Source organism: Artemia sp. Qi Xiang Cuo, chromosome 16 (genome assembly GCF_049724085.1).
Source record: "Artemia sp. Qi Xiang Cuo chromosome 16, ASM4972408v1, whole genome shotgun sequence".
Taxonomy (NCBI): domain Eukaryota; kingdom Metazoa; phylum Arthropoda; class Branchiopoda; order Anostraca; family Artemiidae; genus Artemia; species Artemia sp. Qi Xiang Cuo.
Genome location: NC_142809.1, coordinates 56,391,947 through 56,416,052, shown reverse-complemented (window position 1 = coordinate 56,416,052; position 24,106 = coordinate 56,391,947). Strand labels below are relative to the sequence as shown.

At 35.8% G+C, this 24,106-nt stretch overlaps 1 protein-coding gene across 2 annotated transcripts in view; it reads right to left on the bottom strand.

Annotated features, from left to right (window-relative positions):
• Positions 1-24,106, bottom strand: part of LOC148943116 (chitinase-3-like protein 1) — an 81,918-nt gene that overhangs the window by 46,543 nt on the left and 11,269 nt on the right. For both annotated transcript variants that reach the window (XM_089102251.1, XM_089102252.1), the window contains exons 3-5: positions 6,254-6,354; positions 3,031-3,162; positions 1,661-1,788 (exon numbers count right to left, since the gene is read on the bottom strand). In XM_089102251.1, coding sequence (XP_088958377.1) covers positions 1,661-1,788; positions 3,031-3,162; positions 6,254-6,354 — 361 coding nt within the window. The remainder of the gene's footprint in view (positions 1-1,660; positions 1,789-3,030; positions 3,163-6,253; positions 6,355-24,106) is intronic.

The window sequence follows — 24,106 nt, the reverse complement described above, 5'->3', positions numbered from 1 at the left end:
TTAAAAACACGCAAAACTTTGACATTTTCTGAAAAATTGGACCAGTATTCTGGGAGCTGGGTAATCGCTCACAGTAGGAAAAAGCAACATTAAGCTTAAAAGGTCAAAGTGCAGCCGCTTAATTTACTCATAAAAGTATAACTCCTAAGGTGCTTTATTTTGTTACTGCGTTGAAGTAAAAAAGAAAAAAAAGTTAATCAGGCGTCGAAACAGCATCAATAGGACACAGGAGGTTTAATGCTAGATATATTTGATTTTTTCTTTGTCTTGTAGAATAAATCGTTGAAAGAAATGAAAGAAATAGGGGTCCACATTACGCAGCCTCCTAAATTTCCTGCCCGGTATTCCAGAAAGTATAAGATGTTGAGGTGCTTTATCAGTCCTCAGCTCATCAATATTCAACTGGAGCACTCAAATCTTATTGATTAGCTGTGCATTCATATACCAAAGCAGATGGACGTCCAAAGATGTATCTCAGGAGTATAACTCCTGAGATGCTTTATTTTGTTACTGCGTTGAAGTAAAAAAGAAAAAAAAGTTAATCAGGCGTCGAAACAGCATCAATATGACACAGGAGGTTTAATGCTAGATATATTTGATTTTTTCTTTGTCTTGTAGAATAAATCGTTGAAAGAAATGAAAGAAATAGGGGTCCACATTACCCGGCCTCCTAAATTTCCTGCCCGGTATTCCAGAAAGTATAAAATGTTGAGGGGCTTTATCAGTCCTCAGCTCATCAATATTCAACTGGAGCACTCAAATTTTATTGATTAGCTGTGCATTCATATACCAAAGTAGATGGTTTAGTTAAATATATTTTTCATTCCAAACTACGAGCTTTTCCTTGTAGTTTGATTTTTAAAAAATACTACGGATAATCAACAAATTCTGAAGACAGACTTTAAAGTTTCAAGGACAATGCAAATGAAATCTGATTTTCGACTTGAAGCCGTCAAGCTGCCGTTAAGCAGTTTTTGATAGTAGCAGAAAACAAATAAAATCAACGCATTAATAATGTTTGAAATTTTACGGAGAAAATGCTGTCAAACTTCATTAATTCGTATTTATTTCCACGGTTCAACATGGCAACACTGGCAAAAATATGCTACAATCTAAATACTTCGTAATTCTGAAAAATTTTGGTTTTCTTGTATGATTAGACCTAAGGGGGGTCCTCGGCACAAAAAAGCTTTTGTTTTGATGTTCTATTACTTTAAAATAACACGTTAGGTCTCTAAAGAGTCTTTAATTCATCAAAATCTAACTGGGACATTTAATATTATTGACCATGTAATTTAGATGTATACCAGGGTACATAGTTCGGTTAAAGATTTCATTTTATGATGAAAACTTTATATTTTCCTCAAGACTCTTAGGTACAGTAGGCTACTCTTAAAATGTAAATTGTGTACGTTTCCATTAATTAAAAGAAATAATAATAAATAATAAAATAAATGGTCAGCTGAATGAAAGGGGAAGCAAATAAAGAATGAGTAGAGAAACATATATAAAACAAGAGACAGAGGAATATAAATGAACAGAGGGGGAGAGTGAAACTAAACGTGAAAACACATCCTCTTGAGTTATTCAGACTAGAGGAACTAACGGAATCCTTTCTTTGAACAATGACCTTATTAATTGTAAAACGAGGATAACTTACTCTGATACTATAGGAATATCGTAAGCTTCATCAATGACCTGTTCCCCAGGAGAAACTGCTGCCGTCAGAAGCAGGCCATGGGGAGCAAAAGCTGCTTTTAGCTCCCTAAGAAGTTCAATGAAGTTCTCCTGGAAGAAGAATTGCATATGTGAGGGTATGCGTAAAGTAAGGGTTCTCATATGGAGGAAACACAAAAATTAAGTTTTCTTGGGGGGAGGGGGTAAGAAATCATGTTTCACAGCTTATTTGAAAAAGCATCTTGTATGCATATTCAACATAACCTTTTTGGCTTTCCCAGGGCACAGCTTTCTCTTATACTTCCTCTCTATTTTGGACCAAAATTCCCTAGATTTATCTGCCCCTTTATCTTCCATTGAAGGGAGCCACCCCAATGTTTGTTCCTGGATGGTTTTGGTGAATATAAGCATCTGGGAAAAGGGACTAAGTAAAAATTCTGATAATCGATGTTTTTTGAACTTGTTATTGCCATTTGTTTACCACTATTGTCCTTTACTAAATTTACTATTAAATAGTTTTTTTTTCATATTTAATCTTAGTAGTCTTAGTAGTGATACACCAGAGAGTGGAAATAGTTAGCAAAAATTATAGAAATGAGCTTAAAATAAAAGATCAAACAGAGATATTTGAATTTTGAATCCTACTTTAATTTTCAATATTAAAGTTTGAAAATATCTTTTTTGTAAAAGCCCCTGCGCGTATACCACTGCATACTTATTAGAAATGACAGAAAAATTATTTTTTCTTTCTGTTTGGCAGAATGTATTAAAAAAATATTAAACCTTAAATCTTTTCTTGTTAAACAAAAAAGAGTGACAAACAGGATATAAATTCTAAACTGTTTTACTAAATATTTTAATATACTTTTTGTATTTTTAAATTTGAAAGGTAAGCTCTCCCTGCAACCCCTCTAGCAGCTATTTGCACATAAAGGACTAAACGATGCCCCATTATAGCCTGCTAAATATCATTTATTGAAATATTTTCATTCTGAAGCATTAGAGTTTTAAGGAGGTAAGTTTACAGCCCTTTTTGGGGGGGAAGGGGAGTGAAAAAAGTGCCAAGAATAGTTGAACTATGTGGAAAATTAAAAAAGATTGAGGCACATATTAAAAAAAAAATAAGAAAAATCAAAAAAAATCTCAAGGTTTTGAATTGTTACCTGAACTATCATTTTTTCTGTGGAGGGTAAATAATTGATTCCAGGAAACATTCTCTTCTATAATTTACAGAAATTGATCTAGATAGGAAAATAAAAACTTCACCAATCAGCTAAATGTCAATTTATGAAAATACATCCGTGCTATATTTAAGGCCTACTAACACTACCAAAGATTAAGCCTTTGGCTTACCCTATCTTCAGCCACGCCTCCCCTTTGAGTAGGGTACTCCCAGTCCATATCAAGACCATCAAATCCATATCGCTGTAAGAAGGGCACAACGCTCTCGACAAAGCCTTTTCTTCTCTCTGGTGAAGCAGCCATCTAAAAAAAAGATGTTTTTGTATGTAGCATGTTTGAAATGGATATGAATTGTACAAGCCTATGATCGTAAAAATCTGGACAAGAGCTCATTCAAATGGAAGTCCCAACATCTTTTTAGCAACAAAAGATATCAGAATAGGATAGATATCCTCTTTGCACCTTTTTTTCACAAAACCATAATTTTTGCTCTATTAGAAGAAATCCTAGGCTAGCCAATCACCCAAAAACTATCAGAAACTTTTATTTTGCTTCTCGTTGTTTTAGTGATATGCAGCCTCGTGCAGCACGTGCACATGTGCTACTTGCACATGTAATGTCTCTGGGTGTTTAAATTGAGTAAATCAAAATTAAACCTCCCTTGGTTGCTATTGTCAATCAAGGGGATAAGGATTAGGAATTTTATCCCCCTCCTTTTAACTCGAACCCAGATCTTATGACAGCCCCTCCCCTAGCATGTTTCAAAATATTTCTTAAACCAATTCTACATAGAAAATTCTTGGGCAACTCTATCCTTGTGGTTAACAGGAATCCCTTATCGTTTTAAGTGTTGAAATTGAACTCTTTTTCATATTAAACAAAAAAAAAAAAAAATCAACTGAAAGTAAGGAGCAACATCAAAACTTAAAATGAACAGAGATTTTTAATTATATGAGGGGTGCTGTCCCCTTCTCAATACCTCACTCTTTATGCTAAAGTTTTTGTGAACTTGTAAAGAAAGCTTATTATTGTAATTAAACGGGCCTTGTGTTTTAGGAGTCTTACTTAAACAATCGGGACAAAAAATCAAACTTTAGCGTACAGACCGAGGCATTGAGAAGAGGGCAGCCCCCTCATATAACAAATAATTTCTGTTCGTTTTAAGTTGTGACGCTGCTCATTACTTTCAGTCGAAAAAAATTGTTTTTTTATTTAACTTCTTATGTTTTTTAAATAGTGCCGAGAAATTTGGCTCCCCCTCATTGGAAATTTACTTCTCCCCACGGATAATCCCTCAATGGAAAGTTATTGGAACTTAAAATTCCCGCCCCCGCTAGGGAAATTCCTCACAGACAACTCCATTATAGCTGAAAATTCTCCCCAGAAAATTCCTTGCCGACTGTTCCAGGATAAAAATTATTCGTAGCACACTTTCATTTGGAAAATATTTTTATTTGAAAATATTAAAAAAAAATCATTCCAGAAATTCTCTTCTCCGTGGAAAAGTTTCTCTGCAAATACCCCACCTCCTAATAGAAAAAGAGAAAGTAAGAGTAATAAAAATAAATTCATATAGGAATTCAGGCAAATTCCCCCCAGTGTAAAATTTCCCCTGTAAAGTTCACCCCCGGGAACTTTCTTCTCCATAGAAAATTCACTCCGTGGAAAAAGTCTCCTGAAAGTAAATTCACCGCCCCCCCCCCCCAAAAAAAATGTATTCATACTTTTCAATATTAAAAAGTTTACGTAAACAATGGTAAAATTTTATAACTTAAAAACCTTGCCCCAGGGAGTGTGGGGGGGGGGGGTCATGATATCTCCAAAGGATAGTTATAGGAACTTTCAGCAATGCTGAACAAAATTGCTATCTCAAAGTTTTGATCGAGCGACTTTGAGGAAAAGAGGAGGATGGGAGGGGGTCTAGCTGCCATCCATTTCTTTTGGTCGCTTAAAAAGTCACTAGAACTTTTAATTTCCGTTTGAATGAACCCTTTCCCGATATTCTAGGATTATCGGTTCGCTGCGATCATCCACCTTTTTTGAAGGGGGGGTCTCCCCCCTTTTTTTGAAAATCAGGCAAATTTTATTAGGCACGTAGCTTTTGATGGTTAACATTAAACTTAATGAATTTTATACATTTAGAATCAGCGTATCAAGTCAATTTTGTGTATATCTATTGGTACCAAATTCCGTTTTTAGAGTTTCGGTTACTAGTATGCCGTTTCGCTCCTTACTTACAGTTCGTTACCAAGAACTGTTTGATAAAAATGTATTTCCTAATTCAGTTAAATAATAAGTATGTGTTTTTTCAAATAATTACATGAAGAGGGATAGTGTCCCCCGTCCGTCCTCCTATCTTTACAACAAGTTTGACAAATGCATTCCTAAATATGTTCAAGAATGTAAAAAAATATACATTTTGTATTTCAAAAAATTTGAAATCGAAATTTACACTATTTAAAGCAAATTTAGATAAATAGGCCTCTCGTTCTCGAAGGCATAACGAGCCCTTTCTTCCTGTTGCCTTATAAATAAAGGAGCTTGAGGTTATATTCTCTCTTGATTTTTTTTTTACAGAGACTTCACTTTATAAGGATCTATATTAAAAGTAAGTGCACCACCTGAGGGCAGTGTTTGTCTCTGAAACCAGGGGCTATATGGGGCTAGCTTTTAGTTAGGTTCTAAAGTGGTTGAACGTCCTAGAATGTCTACCTGCCAGTATTTTGGCTCTGTATGGGCCAACGTTGTTATTTAGTGGCTCACAATGACTGGAATCGGCCATTCTCTGCGCCATTATATTGTTTATCATATTTAATTTTTACTTGGCAATTAGATGTGTTTGAATGTGCCCTATTTCGATACTCTACTACGACCAAAATAATTCTGATGTCTAATTTTAAACCAAACTTTAGATAATTTGGATAGATAGTTAGTATACGAAACAGTTTTTCTGATATTGTTTATATCACAACTTAAAATTCAAAAAATTAAGAATCAAACTAGATGAAGATTATCGTTTATGTAGGGGGACTACCAACCCCCTTAGCCCTTCACTCTTTAAGCCAGAAGTTTACTAAAACTTAACGGAAAGCAGTTTAAAGGGAAAAAATATGGCCAATTGGTTTCATTACCCGATTGCCTTTCAAAACACTGGAACTGAAAATTGTATCGTTTAGATGAAATACAAATTATTTGACATCTCTATTGTGATAGAATATACTCGTACATACATACCCATACCAACACATGCCTATTGCAATGCAAAGCTCTAAGAACCACTGTAAAGACGGTGCTACCTGAGGTGTTTCTTCTGACAAACATTTTACTAGAAGCCAATACCCGTAAGGCCCAAAATTGTGCAAATGAATCGGCCCAGTCGTGGTAAAATACTTACCGCCGAATACTTGACAGAGCCTTCATTCCATCCACCTATCGCGAGAATGGCTTTAGCTTGGGGGTTTCGATTTTTCAGGGCGACAAATCTCTCATAAGCACCTAAAAATAATAAAAGAAAAGAAACATACTGACATATTTCCACTGACATAACCCTGACTAACAGTGCCTAAGCCTATTGACACAAAGTTTAGCATGTCTGAAATGCCACGCCTTTATTCTATCTGAAATTATTTATTCTATCTAGAATATTCTGGAAGATCAGTAAGTAAGTGCGCCAGTTCTGAAAAGTAACTGTCAGGCGAAAAGCTAAAATGACTAGAACTATTTGGATATGACCTATCATCGATTTCAGTGTAGATATTTCACTGGGAATATCAAGGTTAGATTAAGCGCTTCTTGAGGTGATTCACAGTCTATTATGGGCTGAAACTCCGGAGCTTATTTGCTTTGATATGCTCACAGATAATGAGCAGAAGGAGGGGGGATAAAATTATGGACACCACTTTAAAATATTCTAATATTCTAATTTAATTTAACAGTGTTAAATTCTAATTTAACACTGCTAAAAAATCGCTTGATTCAATTGTTTCTCCCAAACATGTTCCCATTCAGAGCAATTTTATTTTGAGAATTCAATAAAATACAAGGTTTTATTCTATCTCAGAGCTGACACTTATTGAAGACCATAAAGTAATTGAAAAGTAAAGTAAGAAAAAGTATACCTATTAACCTATTTACCCAATTTATAAATTGTTGCACCTGGGCTTATACTGAATGATGGTTGCATTCAGGTAGAGGCTGGCAACAGGCAGGGATGCAAACTTGCACACTTTTCGTGCGAAATACACCCCCTTTTTTTTTTTTTACCTCAGAAGGGATGCGGACTGTTAGTCAGGCACTAACAATGCCTGACTTCCACTGACATGATACATAACATCTGACATATGTAAACCAATCATTTTTCGCTTTGAAATTTTTCAACTGGTGAGTGAGCCTACACAATTTTCCAGGGGGGGGAGAATAAAGTTTTTTTCTTCTTAGAATGGATGCTAAATATGTTTTCAGCCCACATGTTGAGTACCTTTTTGTTTGCTTGTCTTCGAGAAGGTCAAATGTCTAGTCTTCTTCCTCTCCCCTTACTAGAACCCTCGAGCACTAGTAGAATTCATCAAGCATAAATAGCTAAAAGTCAAAGATACATTCAGAGCCAAGCCAAATTAGGGATTGGTTAAAATGCAATAGTTTATTGTAATGTTACAAACTGAAATTTACAGAAGTGCCATTTGAAAGAGGGCCAATGAGTGTCATTTGACATGGCCTCTCTGAGGTCCAAAATCGCATGATATGCTTTGCCCTGTAGTAGTAAGCTGACCAACTAAGTCAGAAACTGATTTTAGTAAAATGAAAATATTAAGACGCAAAATACAAAATACGAAGTTTTGAAATACCCCTTTTTACTAAGACAAAAGTTTAGAAATTAACCGTTACAGAACTGCACATCCTGGTATGTGTAGGCTTTGCAAGGAAATTAAGAAATAATCCCTTCCCTGCTTATGTACGTCTATGGTCTGGAAAGACGTGGTTGGCCTAAGGTATAAAAGATACATTTTATGGTATCTTGCAACTTGATATATTCTTGATTTTCTCGCGTGACCTCTGGACCCTTTTTAATTTACAAATACTCTGGAATATTTCAAATGCCCTTAAATTTTTTACGATTTATCATTATATCTTGGTGTTCTCTTTATTCTGTAGGGCAAATAGTCCCAGTGGTGTATATATAGCCAAACCTTGTACCATTGTGTGTTGAGTTAAATAAAAGTAATACCTAACCTAACCTCTAAAAGTACCTAACCTCTAAAAGTAATATCTAACCTCTATATATAACATTATTTAAGCTTCTCGATTTCTCCAGTTGGTACACGTAATTTAATTAGTCAGGCGGCCTTAAGGAAACGCTACCCTAGTTTTAATCACCCTTAGCACCGTACCCGTACCTCTCCAAGGGCAAGGTTAACAACAACCTTACAACAACAAAATCTACTTTACTACACTGGGTATAGCTTCATAAAATGAAATGTATTTAGGTCTGATTGTGAAGATTTGACGTTCTTGTAGAACTCCAAAGCTTGGACCTGTCGTCCATGCAGGTTGGTCCCATTTTCTTAAAAAAAAAGGATATCTATTTTGGAAAATCTATAAAAGTTGGTACACCACCAATAAAATTTCCCGCTGATTATCTTACTACTTTACTGATTCATGACAATTCGATTTTCTTTGTTTTGTCTTGGGCTGGAGTTGTTCTTAATGCAACAGAATAGGTTTGGAAAAGTGTTGTAGAATTAATTGAATTCCAAAAATTGGGAATTTGCAAAATCCAATATCATTTTTTATTTAAAAAACGGCCAATTCCCAAAATTCCGATTTTATTACTAGTAATAAGTATCATGCAAGGACCAACCTTCTGACAGGACCAACCAATGGAGTTATGATCACTAATAAACAAGGTAAATTATGGTAAGAGAATACAGATTTGGGTAGTGACAATTTTGCAGTGCAGAGGGATGACATGTGCTAGAATGGTAAAACCTATAGCGGTTACTAGAATACAAAGCTTTTTGGGCTGAATGTGAAGAACTGTGTCAAAAAAGAAAACAAATAAATTATCTTATAAGAAGGACTTTTATCATAGCCAGATTCCCCACTCGACCCCTTGCTATCATATTAAGCTTTCGCTAAAAAATGCCAAACAAACTAAGGAAAAAATAATACAAAAGACCTACAGTTTGTTCTCTGAAACTATCTTATATATCAGTCAGTTCAAAATGATTTTGAAATCTTGGGAGCATCCTTCCTTTGATTTGGTGCAAAAATAAGGAGGTACAAAAGTTTTAGTGGATTTAGTATCTTCTTTTCTCTTATTGCAGGACCTCACAAGCCAGATCTGAAAATTCATTTTAGACGGTATACGTCTTGTAAATACAGGATATAGAAGGTATTAAAGCAGTTTCGTATTTGGAAGAGTGAAGTTCGTAAAAATTCAGGAAACAATGGGCCTCAGTAAAACCACAGTAAGGAACTGTTTGAGCCGAATATGCTGTAATTACTACTTCTATCAATCGGTACAACATATTTTTGGCTTTTTTTTGACGGCAAAGAGTTTTGGCTAAAAAAAACAATTATGAAGTACACAATTAATTTTAAAAAAATCTTGGAATAATGACAAAACTAAACAACTGCAAAAAAGAAAGAAAGGGGGACATTAACAGCCAGTGAAAACAGAAGAAAAATGATGTAAACATTTTGGTCATGACCTCTGCTAACCCGTCCCCAGTGCAGAATAATAAAAAGTGCAGATAAAAGTGCAAAGGACAATATAAAACCCAGCCTAAAAACAAACACCAAAACTAAAATAGGACCCTTTCCATGCAACGATGAAAGCGTAAATGAATATAAAGGACAATACTGAATGACATTTCACAAATTCATTTCACGTAGAGCATTCTTTAACGCTTACCTGGTCTCAGAAATTACTTGGAATGATATTTTATCGAAAATACAGAGGAATTACATTACCAATAACCGTATATTTAAGTTTAAACCCATTAAATATGTTATTTCAATATATATTATTCTTCGGAAATTCATCCTCAAAAGACCAAACAGCGCTCAACCGATAAATAATCCAGGCATTGTTTTCTCATTTATATTAAAGACCTTGCCACTTGGGAGCCTCCCACAAGCAGTCCTTATCCTTGACAAGAATTTTATTTGAGAAGCACATTTACAAGCCCAGATGAGCTTAAGATATCGTTATAGCTAATGTTTAAAAGTTCCCGCGCGTCGCTCACAACATAAGTGGTGCCAAGAACTTGAAAAGGCGCAGGGAATATTTCATAACTGGAAGTCCCGCTCAGTGAGGTAAAGGGACAACTTTGCATTATCCTATTCTATTTTGTAGGCTTGACAGATGAACAAACCTGACAAATATTTAGGCTAATTTGCATCTTAAACAGCAGAGGTAAGGGATCATAGTCGTGTTCATCTATGTCTACAAGAGCTTTGAAGTTCTTAAGGGCTGCCAAGCAAATCATATCATCTCTCACACAACAGCTTCGCTGTTATGTATATAGGAGCAGTTAATGTCTTTCTTTTGTACCTTGTATACCATGGCAAGAAGTAAACCAAGGGCAGAGAGTTTGTGAAGGCATATGGTCGAGTGTTATGCATGCATAGTATAGTGTGACGGCAATAGATCCTCAAGGTCCAAACTGACGGTGCTGATCTCCATTTCATGACCCTTCAGCCAGGAAGTGCAGCGGCCAGCCATCCTGTGCTTTCGAACACCCTTACGCTGGGAACCGAACTTCTCCATCCACCGTGTCACCTACTTAGGAGTCACATTCAAATCATTATCCATCAATCAGGTATATTCAAGAGAATCGATTCCAGAAATCAGAGAAAGAAGTTTGTCATATGACTTGGCAAAGCTTGAGAAAAAAATCCCTATCCGTCTATAGTGGGGACACTATATTGATTTTGAATCAAAATCAAGCAGTTGCAGACATCAAGACACGGCTAATTGTAGAAAAGGCCAAGACAGATAGTCCAAGTGAGGAAGAGGAAAATGTAGGATAAGCCCTTTTTAGGATTGCGTAAAAATGAAGGTATTTCATTTGTTGATTGATAAGTCTATATATCATCCGTCCATAGGTTATTCCTAGGGCAGAACAAAGGTAGATAGTCATAGAATTAAGGGATGAGAGATTGGATTGATTTTGGGTTGATGCATGACGGATCACTCAGAAATCATTGACGGATCACTCAGAAACTATTGGGTAAATGGTAGCAAATAGGTAATGAAAAGGAAAGGTTACGCCTCAAAAAACAGACTGGACCACCAGAAGAACTACCGCGTGTACACTTGGGATTGAGTACTAGACACAGCATGATCAGCAATTCGGCTCTTTAAGTTGACAATAATTTTTGGCAGCAAATGTTTTTTTTTTTACAGAAATAAACATCGTAAGTCTTTGTTTCTTAGAAACGAAGAAACATAGGTTCATTTAGCCGCGCTATGTTCTGCAGGCCTAATATTGGCTAGCAATTTTGGACAGTACAAACTATTAAATACCTGGTAACCACCACAATTTACACAGTTTAAGGTGTAATTACAAGGTGAGTTTTTCTTCAGTTGGTGTGTATTAGAGTACTTTCTGCATTTGAAAAATGCTCTTCAGTTTGAAGTTTCTTCAACTGAACCTTCTGCAGTACAGTTTTAGTTCTCATTCGGCGAACATCTAAAAATCAGATTATAAAAATAACGACCGTTACGATTGTGGTGAAATATATGATCCAGCATTCATTTAACTCGGCTGGCGAAATATATATCCTGCGGAATTTGACGAGAAGTTAATTAGTCTTCAGATTTTGCTGAAAAGCTCACTGGGAATTGCTGTTAACCGTGGCGTTATTAACGGTGGCTTAGATAACTGTACGCTTTGAGTCAGCGTGGATAAAATAACTGACTCTTAAACAGGAAAGCCTTTCGATTTAAAGTAGCTAGTAATTACCATCAATATGACAGAATACACAGAAGTCTAGCTACAGATTTTAAAGAAATTAGGTGAAATGTCAATACGGGTTCAAAAACTTGATCCCCTGTCCGAAAAGGTAGAAAAATTATCTACGAAATTTTCTTCAATTTGAAAATCTCTGAATAAGAAAATTTTTGAAGTGGAAAAAAGATTGGAAAATATAGGGGCAGAAGTTCGTGAGATAAAAATAGAAGTTGCAAAGAATAAAAAGATAATGGATAGAATTGAGGCGGATCAAAAAAGGTGGAACGTGATACTGTACAATTTTAACCCAAAGATAATGGGTTCTAGTCTAAAAGATGACATTATAAGATGCTTAAATGAAACAATAGGAGGTGCCAAGTTTACGCAGACAGATATCAAAGATGTTTTTCCTTTACCTTCAAATCAGAAATGTCGGACCAGTTTTAATTAAATTAGCGTCTACAGAATTAACAAAAATCCTTAGTTACTTTAGCTGCATTTTTCAAAAGGTTTCACACCTCGTCAGATTTTTTGGCACCCAGTAAGTTGATACAAATTTTGGAAGTCGCACGTACGGAAAGCCATTCAAATGCAAGGCTGAGGGATGTGAGACTTTTTTTGGGGGGGGGGGGATAAAATTTGTGTATATGATAGTGAATTGGGAAAAGTCAAAGAAATTGATCGAAAACATCAAAAGGTTATAGCAGTAGAACGATTTAGAACCCATGATCATTAGAGTTTTGAATTAATTTGTAATGTACACAGGGACAACGAAGAGGTTGACAATGCAAGTTTAATCAGTAAAGGAGGATTCTATATCAGTCACGCATAGGATAGTTATTGAAGTTTAATCAGGAAAACGTGCGCGTCATGAGATAGCTGGCCCCCATAATGATTTTAATGAACCTGGCCCTCTTCAGCTCATGTAAATTAGAGTAATCAGAGTATTTCCCGGGGGGAAAAGTGGACCAGTAAATTCTGCTGCTTATGGTCAGAGTTTTGGAAGCACTGTTTCTGTATTTAGTGCAGAAAAGGGGGCAGGCTGCTTTTGTAGTTGGGCAGTACAATACCCTTAGCCCTTTAGCGCAGGATAACTGCATGAATAAAAGGGCTTGAGTAAGGGATGAGAGTCAGGATTATAAATCATTTGCGCCTCGCCAGATAGTGCAAGCCACGGTTTTTTCTCAGCAGCATCCTACTTTGGCGATATAGTAGTGCCAAGGAACCAGACAAAATTGCCTGAATAGGAGATACAGGGTCGCAATGACTCGTGCTTACGTTTTGTAGTTTGGAGTTTGGAAGGCTACAGTAGGTAAGAGTTAGAAAATATATTATAGTCGAGTACATCAGTAGGTTGTGAAAATTGGGATGTTGCTTGCTTTGTTGTGACGTAGAATTCTCTAGATCATTTTTCGTCATGTGAAGATTTTGACGTTTTTGAGTGTAGGAGAAAAGTTTCGGCAAACAATAGATATTATAGAGGAGTTTTGGCGCTTTTATGGAAAGGCGTATTTAATTTATTTTGTAGGTTAGAAAGTGAGTCGGAAAATATATTATGGTTGCTATTATCAGTTAAAAATGTTCAACTTCTTGAGTGGGTTGCATCTTTGCCTCCGAATAAGAATTTTTGCAGCCGTGAAGAGACATAGGAGTTGATTGAAAATGAAACACAGATGAATAGAAGAATGTACCCGTGCCATAGTTTTGTTTTCCTAGGGGGGGGGGACTTCAATGCAAATACTAGTTAAGAGAACGATCTGCAGGTTGGCGAACCTTTGTAATGAATGTTTTCTCTATAAGGAAAAGTAGGGAGAGGTCTAGGAAAATAAATAGATATGGAAGGAATTTAATTAATTATTGTAAAAAAGAGGGGTTACTAATTATGAACGAGAGGTAGATCAGTCACGCATGGGAAAGCTATAGAAGTTTAATCAGGAAAACGTACGCGTCATGAGATAGCTAGCCCCCATAATGATTTTAAAGAGCCTTCAGCTCATGCAAATTAAAGTGATCAGAGTATTTCGTGTGAGAGAAGTGGACCGGTAGATTCTGCTGCTAGTTCTCAGAGTTTTGGAAGCACTGCTTCTGTATTTAGTGCAGCAAGAGGGGGGCAGGCTGCTTTTGTAGGTGAGCAGTATCATACCCTTAGCCCTTTGGAGGAGGATAAAGGCATGAAAAAAACTGATCTAGTAAGGGAGGCGATTCAGGATTATAAATCATTTGCACCTCACCAGATAGTGAAAACCACGGTTTTTTCTCAACAGCATCCTTCTTTGGTGATATAGTAGTGCCAAGGAACCTAAATCCCTGAATAGGAGATACAGGGCTATATTGGCTCGTGCTTAAGTTTTGTAGTTTGGAGTTTGCAAGGTTCTAGTGGGGAAAAGTTAGAAAATCTGTTAGAGTCGAGTATATTAGAAGGTTGTGAAAATTGGGATGTTGCTTGCCTTTTTGAGACTTAGAATTCTCTAGATCATTTTTCGTCATGTGAAGATTTTGATGTTTTTGAGTGTAGGAGAAAAGTTTCGGCAAACGGTAGATATTCTAGAGGAGTTTTGGTGCTTTTAAGGAAAGGCGTATTTAATTTATTTTGTAGGTTAGAAAGTGATTCGGAAATTTATAATGGTTGCTATTGTCTGTTAAAAATGTTCGACTTGTTGTGTGGGTTGTACATAAATTTTTTTACAGCAGTGAAGAGACATAGGAGTTGATTGAAAATGAAACACAGATGAATAAAAGAATTTACCCTTGCCGTAATTTTGTTTTCCTAGGGGGAGGGGACTTCAATGTAAATACTAGCTAAGAGGACTAGTTACAGGTTGGTGAACCCTTGTAAATGAACTATGTCAGAATGTTTCTTTGGAGAAAAAATGTGAGAATGTTTTCTCTATAAGGAAAAGTAGGTACAAGTCTCGGAAAATAAATAGATAGGAAAGGAATTTAATAAATTATTGTAAAAAAGAGGGGTTACTAATTATGAACGGGAGGTGGGGAGGAGATTGTGGTATGGGTTACTTTACATGTTATAGTGGGCTTAGCCCGAGCGTAATTGATTATATTTTATGTATTTCATCTTTCTGTCCCCGGGTGGTGGACTTCAATGCATATACTAGTTAAGAGGAGGAGTTGCAGGCTGGTGAACTCTTGTAAATGACCCAGGTCAGAATGTTTGTTTGGAGAATGAGTATGAGAATGTTTTCTCTGCAAGCAAAAGTAGGGAAAGGTCTCGGAAAATAAATAGATGGGGGAGGAACTTAATAAATTATTGTAAAAAAGAGGGTTTACTAAGTATGAATGAGAGGTGGGGAGGAGATTGTGGTCTGGGTAACTTCACACGTTATAATGGGTTTAGCCCAATTTTAAATGATTATATTTTATGTAGTTCATCTCTCTGGCCCCAGGTGGTGGACTTCAATACATATACTAGTTAAGAGGAGGAGTTGCAGGCTGGAGAACTCATGCAAATGAACCAGGTCAGCATGTTTGTTTGGAGAATGAAAATGAGAATGTTTTCTCTATAGGAAAAGTAAGGATATGTCTAGGAAAATAAATAGATGGGGAAGGAATTTAATAAATTATTGTAAAAAAGAAGAGTTACTAATTATGAACGAGAGGTTGGCAGGATGTTTTGGTACGTGAAACTTAACATTTTGTAATGGGTTTAGCCCGAGTTTCATTGATTATATTTTATGTAATTCATCTCTCTGGCCCCGGGTGGTGGACCTCATGGTCCCAGAGTAGATCGGGTCTGACGAATTGCAAGGGAGTCTTAATCTTAGAGCGTGTATTCGACCCTTTGAAAGGGTAAATGAAAGGTCTACGCATGAGCAAATGTCTGTAATCTAATTCGGATAGCTAAGGAGAAAGCAAAATTGGTTAAAAATGAAATAGGAATTGAGGAATTTCAAAATGATTGCCATTCCATTTTGAATTTTTCAGAGCCAGCTGAAATGAATCTAGCTGTTTCGGTAATTACAGATATGATTTATAAGAGAATCAGGCCGTTATCTCAAGGTAGGAAACACCCGGCTAGAAGAGATGAGAGTTTTTTCGATGAGGAATGTAGGCAGAAAAGGGATCAGGTAATTAAGGCTTTCAGGCTACTTAAAGGCCTAGACCCACTGGATCAGGAACTATCGAAGAAATTCAAAAAGGGCTCATTCGATTGGAAATTAAAAGAGCTAGTGCTCTTTTTAATAGTCGAAAGTGACTGGAAGGCTTGACTTTTTTATAGTAAAGATCGATGTGGGTTCAATATATTATTTTTTTTGGGTTTAGACCAGGGCACTTCGTATCGAAGGAAATGTCATAGGAACTTTGAAAAGGGCTCATTGGATTGAAAATAGAAAGGGCTAATGCCCTTTTCAATAGTCGAAAGTGATTTGAGGGCAACTAATCCCCATCCAACGCCCACTCTCTCATTTGCCCATTATGTTTAAAAACTAAATGTTGCCTTAAGATAAAAATGCAATGTGTTAATGCCAATTCCCAATAAGGCATCTCAGCAGTATCCAAAAACGACTAAGAGTATTATGTTCAAATTTTTGGGGCTACTTCTTCTCTTAAATTTAACCAAATCAAAATAGAGTAAGTGTATCCAAACTATCAAAAAAAGTAAACAGATTTTTTTGCAAATGTTATTAAGTTTTCTATTTTAGGTCAACTAGAGGAGGTATGAAACTAAATTAAACACTACTATTTGTGTCCAGATTTTTAAAAGGATATATGCTGTTAAAATTGCTGAAAATTTTTTTCCGGCATACAAATAGCAAGTCAAATTATAAAGTCTTAAAAAAGAAAAGATTTAAGGTATTATTTTCTTTTTCCCTGAAAAGACTAAGGCAATATAAAACGAACAGAAATTAATTTAAAAAAGAAACTTTTTCGACAAAATAAGTTTTTCAAAGAAAAGTAAAGAACTCCTTTAAACCAAAAATAAGCCAAAATAAAATCAAATAATTAACCAAGTGTTAAACTACCACAAATCAGCATCGATAAATAAATCGAACCCAAAACGAACAGAAATTACAATAAATAACCGAGTCAAACTCAAAATGAGCAGAAATTAACATGAGTAGGGCTCAAAATCCCTATGCCTTCCCAAGGCCAGAACATAATTTGCACTTTACTGAAAAAAATACAAATGAATATACATTGTCAGTTTAATATACATATACTGATATTTAGTAATCAAAATGTTAATATTATTTGATTTATTAAAGTTATAAAAGTAAAAATATTTATATGTTTAAAGTGGGTATAAAGTTATAAAGTTAAAATTAAAAAGTGGTATAAAGTTAAAGTGGGTATAAAGTGGGTATTATAAGTGGGTATGAAGCTATTATAATGTTATAAAAAGTGGGTAATATATTCAGTGAGTGCTCCGTCCATTGAATCGGGGAAGCATTGGGTATGGCTTCTTTACGAGCCTGCTAGAGAGCCCAATTAAATTGGGCTCAATTAAATTGGGCTACCTTTTACAGATATTAGTCGGGTTTTATGTGAGATTGAAAAGTGGGAGGGGCGAATGCTATTATTCTCCAATGTGTCTTTCTAGATTCCATAGCGAATTAAAATTAAAAACAACACTTATGACACTGTAAGCGTCATGGGTAACAGTCTGTTGAAATATTTTCTGGCAAAAATGCCATCTCGCGGTTCAAGAAATTCCAGAATTGGCTCTTGCAGAGCCTCAAGGGGTGATTAGACATAGAAGCCAAGCTCATGGACGTATACGATCTATGTAATTTGAATCGTGTTAAAGAACATGAAGCCATTGCAGTTCTCTTGTGTCTGTGCGCAAAAGGACTCGAGTAATACCATGCAATTGAAAGAAGTATCTAAGGAATTGGGCGGGGAAGATTGTGTAGGCGGGGCCATGGTTGCACTTATTAAAACAGCTAATAAATCAATTTCATGGCTGCGCAACGTAAATTTTCCAATGAGTCTATCACCAGACGACAAGTTGGCAATTAAAAATAAGGAAATGTGCTGGATTTGCAATGGGAAATTTTTTGAGGCTAGTGGCGAAACGTCAGTCCGTGACAATAGTCATTTAAGTAATTCTATTTTATCAGGAGGGAGTAAATTTCATAGACTGGCCCCATAGTATTTCTTATAATATTATCTATAATAATTCTTTGACAGAGAATGGGGGTATTCAATTATTCAATTCAATTCAATTTATTGAAATAAAAAAAGATGAAACATAACACCAATAATAATATGGATCCTGGAAGCGAGCTTGTTGATTGTGGAAGCGATTCACTGGATACTTTAAAAAAAAAGCTTATTGCCGACCTTCATCCAAAACAGCATATTATTCTACCCCATGTTCTTTTGCGTTGGATGCTAGTCAATGGTTTCAAGGTCACAAAGATTCACAGAGACTTTTAGGTTGATCAGAAGCCGTATACAAAGACATTTATTGACACCTTTGTCAGTAAACGGTCTGAAGCGAAAATGAAGGTTGAAAAATAAATTTTTAACTTATTTTAAAATATTTTATGAAAGTATGCGTGATAGGAGTCGTTGTTACATTGTAACCGGCCCAAAGGAATGTGCCCGAGTCATTGCCGATCCGATTTCCACATCGTTCACGATCATAGACTCCAATGTGGTCCATTTACACAGAAAAAACAGAAGCACAGTTTTAAATAAAAATATTGCCGCAGGTAGCGCAATTTCAGAAACTTCCAAGAAACTCATGTTGGAAGTTATTACAATGTTCGTAAGCACCACTGACCGGGAGAGGGACAATTTCATACTTATTACGTGGACACTGATTCATTTGTGTCAAACGTTAAGACCGAAAATTTATTAGACGATTTGGAAAATGGTAAGCAGAATAGCTCTCAAATGAACCAAACCAACTGCAAGGAATCCATTCACCCGGAGCTAGTGAAGCGCCAGGCTCAAAATAAGACATTATTTTTACAATCCGAGACGGTGAGCGACTTGATTTTCAACGATGTTCTTGCTTGTCCGAAGGTGTACTATGTGCAAACGTCTGTAAGAGAGTGTCTATACACAATGTAAAGGAAAATTTCAACATGAGTGTTTATAGAAGCTGCGTAGAGAATAAGTTAATTCCAAGAGAAAAGGTCATGGCGTTTCACTCTTTAAAGTATAAAAGCTATACAGTTAAAATGGAAAAAATGCCATGGCAGTCATATCGGACAAAGCCTGTGTGTGTGCGGACGGTTTGAAGGTACTACCACACGGCCATTACTTGGCCGTGTGGTAGGGTTTCGTTATAACGGTGGTTCCGTTTTTTTCACCAATCTTTGTCCCGACTGTCTCCAGCTCAGCTATGTGTTTTGTATATGTAGTGTTTTTATATGTAATGTTTTTTTACAAGTCGGAATCATTGCATTTTAAAAAGTATTTAATATTATACTATTTTATGTTTCTTTAAGACCATCGCCCCACCCCCGTTCCGGCCCCAAAGCGGGCCCAACGCCTGCCAGCTACTGCATTGTTTGCCCCTTACCCTCCGGGTGGGGCACACCCAAGTTTATTTAAATGTTCAAGTGCTTATGTAAATTAGTTTAATTTCTAAATGATTTCTTAGTATTGTTGATTATTGCTTATGTAAATATATTTTAAAAGTATTTGTAGTGTATTTAGTTATTCTAAAGAAAAAATGTATTTTATTTTTTGTCTTTTTAAATCTAGGTGTGTATTCAACAGATTGAGGTTAGGTTCTGTTAGTTGTATTTTGACAGCGAGAAGACAAATATATATCTATTTGAAAGTCCTTTCAGATCATTTCTTCGCGGACCATCAATGTCTGAGAAACCAACTCTTTTAACAAAAATAATTCAAAATAGTCATAAGATCTTTTTAGAACATACAAAAAATCTATTATTCCTACAGTCTGTGGCAAGAGTCCTATGCTAAGACCAAGACTATTGCACCATATGCAAAATTCATACGGGGAATTGACGTGTTTAATATTATTGAACCAAGCCCGTGGTTGATTATTGTTGATTTAGCTGAATCCACTGAAGAATGGTCTCAGAAGAATTTACAATTATTCACGGTTCGGTCTGATCAGGAAACAATTTCTGTTACCATTGTTTTCCACAATCTCTTTCATCAGAGCAAATGTACGAGAACACTTACTTTGAATTGTACTTACTGTATCATCTACAGAGTTGTTCGTGATTCAAGTTCCCCCATTACTTTAAACAAACAACTATATCTCGGTGAGCCGAAATTTCTACTCTCGGTATACAATCAGGCTACAAATAAACCTTATTGTTACATTCTATTGTATCTCAATCAAAACACACCCGAGGATTTACGTGTAGCCGCTGATATTTTTGACAATGAAAACACCTTATGTCTACCAGTGAACAGTAAAAAAGATCATTAGTTGCCATGATGATCTTGAAGAAACTATTCAGAAACAGATATTTATTTTTCGTACTGGGTAATTCAAAACCACGGCTTAGGATGACTATGCTCGAACGCGAAATTAACCATGGATTCATTAATTTTTTTATCTGAACTTTGTTTACATTTAACTGAAGGCAATGTTCAACTGCCAGAAGTAGTCAAGCAACGGATAAAACAACATAGTTCACTTGTACGTGTCCTAACTTGCAAAAATAAAGGAGATGATTCTAAAAGAAAACGATTTGTTCAAGCGGGCGGTAGCTTCTTTTCACTGTTACTGCCAATAAGTGCCAAACATGTAAACAGTATTCTCTAGAAATGGCTAAGCCCTATAAGCTGACTCCAATAAAACTCGCCCTTTCACAAAAAAGCACGGTGAAGATAATCTTGATAAATTCATTAACAATGAGATAATTGACGACGTTGAAAAACTAATTTCGCTTTAAAAGGCCCTTCGGTGTGTCGACAGACATAAACCCTACCGTGAACGACCCACTGAAAGCAAATGTCATTGATTACACTCAATCTAAAAATTCTGAAACTGTGAAACAACCAAAACAAAAAAAAGAAGATTTATTTAAAGCTTTATCAAGTTTTATAGACTTATCACCTCAACCGTGAGAAAATTCTAGGAAAAGATCCTGAGAGAAGATCGCATTTACGACATAAAAGTTAGATCAAACGATTGGCTATTGTATGGTGACGAAGTGGAATAGATAAAATCACTTAACTGTGATACATACCCGCATTTCACTCTAAAATACAAAGACTATGGTAGTGACTGATTTGTGTCGTGCAATCAATAGAAAAATCTCTGCCAGGGAGAATGATGCATTCTACTTTAACAAATTCAATAGAACACGATAGGGTTTGATTAGCTCTCCCATCGAGAATGAAATGGTTCATCTCAACGATAATCCGAAAGATCATCTTGGTTTTAAACGGAATATAATCGAGGGTAAAAGTACTGGTACCAGTAGTAGGATGGAACGTATTGTTTTTGCAGACTATCCATCCGGTTTGTAATCAGACAGTTGTATATTTCTTTTTGCGTCCTTTGTTGAGACATCGAGAGACGGTAATACCAATGTCCCCCTCCTACGTTTTCTTGAACGGAAAACCCCCCACGAACACATTCACCAGTACAATATAAAGCTCCTTCAATATATTCCTGTAAACACTTCGTATTTGGAACTCTATCAGCTAACATTAATAAGCAAATTAGGTTGATCCTCTAGCAACAACAAAAGGTTTGGCTGTCATTATAGGTCATTTTCCGCCCACTCAGTGAGATGGCTAATAGAAAACATATATTTGTTTGTCCTGATATTGATTGCTATGTTGTTACTCTTGGACCACGGCAATTGGGTAGTGGAATAGACTATTACAGGGGTCACTCGTCAATGTCAGGCTACAGTCTTGGAGATTGGTTTTCTAAGTTGTTCTGCTCTGCACTACTCCTGGCTAAACAAAATATATTGCGCCGGTTGCCGTGGATTTTATTTCCTCTACACTAAACGATTCGGCCTAATGGAGGGAATTTAAAGAAAGAGTTTCGAAAAATCTCAGGTCTAGCGCAAGATCCCTCTACGAGCCATTGGAATCACATTAATGCGGAAAATTTTTACAAAGGGTAAGAAACATTATCATTCATCAGTTTCTACTTGGGTCAGAAGAAAAAAACATCACTCTTGACAAAGAAGAAAAAGAAACCGAGAGTTGAAATTAATCGATTGAAAATGGTTTTCTCCCAAGAAATGGCATATCTACCACATAAAGAATCTCATCCTTCAGTCAACTCATCTCTAAATCTTTTCAATGCAGAAAATATTGATGTGAGTGTAAAACTTGGTTACTATGAACAATTTTATCCGCAACAATCACTCTCTGAAATAGTTCATTTTCAAATAAATTCCAGTGAAAACTATTTCATAGATTTGACTTCTACATTTATAGATTTGCATGTGATTGCAAAAATCTAACGATGGAAAGCCAAGTGCTGCTGAGGCGTTATCCTTTGAAAATTGTGTACTAAACAATTTGTTTTAGAAAAATAAGTGTTTAATAAATGGAACGTTGTTGAGCACAAGCACCAATCTTTCAAACTATGCAAGTTGCTTAAAATTCATGCTAATGACTCCAAAGTCCTATAAGTAATTCAGAGGTTCAACCATTGGATATGAATAAAAATGGACACTGACACGCCAAATATACTTAGAAAGGTGACAACTAGTGATTTACACTTGGCTGAGAAAATAAATCATGAAATTTTTAATATACCTTAATGGAGAACTCCCAATGTTAAGATTGATATAAAGCTATAAATTGCACCGTCCAATTTTATTTTTAGAAAAGTTCTTGCCACTGCACCTGATGTAACTGTCTCTCTCATCTCGGCAATGCTTCATGTACGAAAACAACAGGTTATGAGTTCTGTTGCTTTCGCAATTGAAAATTCAAGAGCTAGTTAAAATAATATCGAACTGTTCGTTCCATACACAATCACGAATAAGCGACGTATTTCTAAGGGTTCACGTACCCACAAAAATTTTTCATTTATTAGTGGGAAAATTCCCTCGAAACTCGCTTTGGCTTTTGTAAAAAGTATTAGTGCAATTGGACCATGAACAAATTCCACGCACAAATTTCAAATGTTTGGATTCTCATCTCTTGTATGCAAAGCAAATGGAATTCCACTTTTCAATTTATCCTTTGATAAATCCAACATGACCCTATATGAGTTGACAATAAAATCCCTAGATAGAGATTCGCAACTATTTGAAAATGGTATAACCGATGCAATGTTTACAAAACTCGTGGTATCATTGTGTTGGATTTGTCTTTTACTCAAGATATGAGTATTGTGCTAATGGGCACAATACATTTAGAGTGTACCTTTGCCGAACCATTGACGGAGATTTTAACATTAATCTCGTAAACCAATTTGAAATCTATTGAGAAATTATCCCTAATGACAGTGTTCTATTAGACTTGGCACCATGAACACAAATAAAAACATAAATGTATTCAATTGGGATCCGTACATGTCTAGATATAAATCCTATTGCATACCCTTAGATTTCCTCCAACATATTCAAAGGATGACAATACCGTTACAATTGTTAATAGTAGTCCGTCAACTGTAAGGACGGGCCATTAGCTATGCATATAACAAACAGCGATGAATATTGAACTTTTTGATCCTCTTGGCCTACCGTATGCATTCTACACGCCTCACATCAAAAAGTTTCTTGACAAAGTGAAAAGTCTATCATTCAAAATTGGATGCGAATACTAGATTTATTGATCAAAAGCTGCGGTTACCATGCACTAATATATTTTATTTTTAGATCTCGTGGATATACTTACATTGAATTTCTCAGCATTTATGTAGGCAAACCTCGATTGAACGACTTATTAGTTGAAATTACCCTTTCCTACCTGTATAATATAAATTTCAGTGCCCGAAGAGTAAAATGCTTTTAAAATGTTTGTGAATTTGCTTAGTAACAAAACTTGTACGTAAAAAAACCTTCATTCTTTAGATTTCTTTTTCCACGTATAGGTACCATTGGCAACGAAAAGTGGCGGCAGCTCGTCAGGATTAAGCTTGTACTCATCTTGGCATGCAAAGCCAGGTTCACATTTTCTACAATATAATGTAACTTCACTTTTATTATATCTCTGTAAAGTCAATAATACTATTTTGATTCATATTTTAAAATTCATGTGTTTCAATTTGTCTATTTGAAGCAATGTTACACACGCTGGTTTCATATGAAAAATCACTTTCTGTAACAACCAAATAATAATCAGTAGGTTTAATGATCATAGTAGCCAGTATCTTCACACCGATGTCGTAAAAACCAGACTATCTTATTATTCCA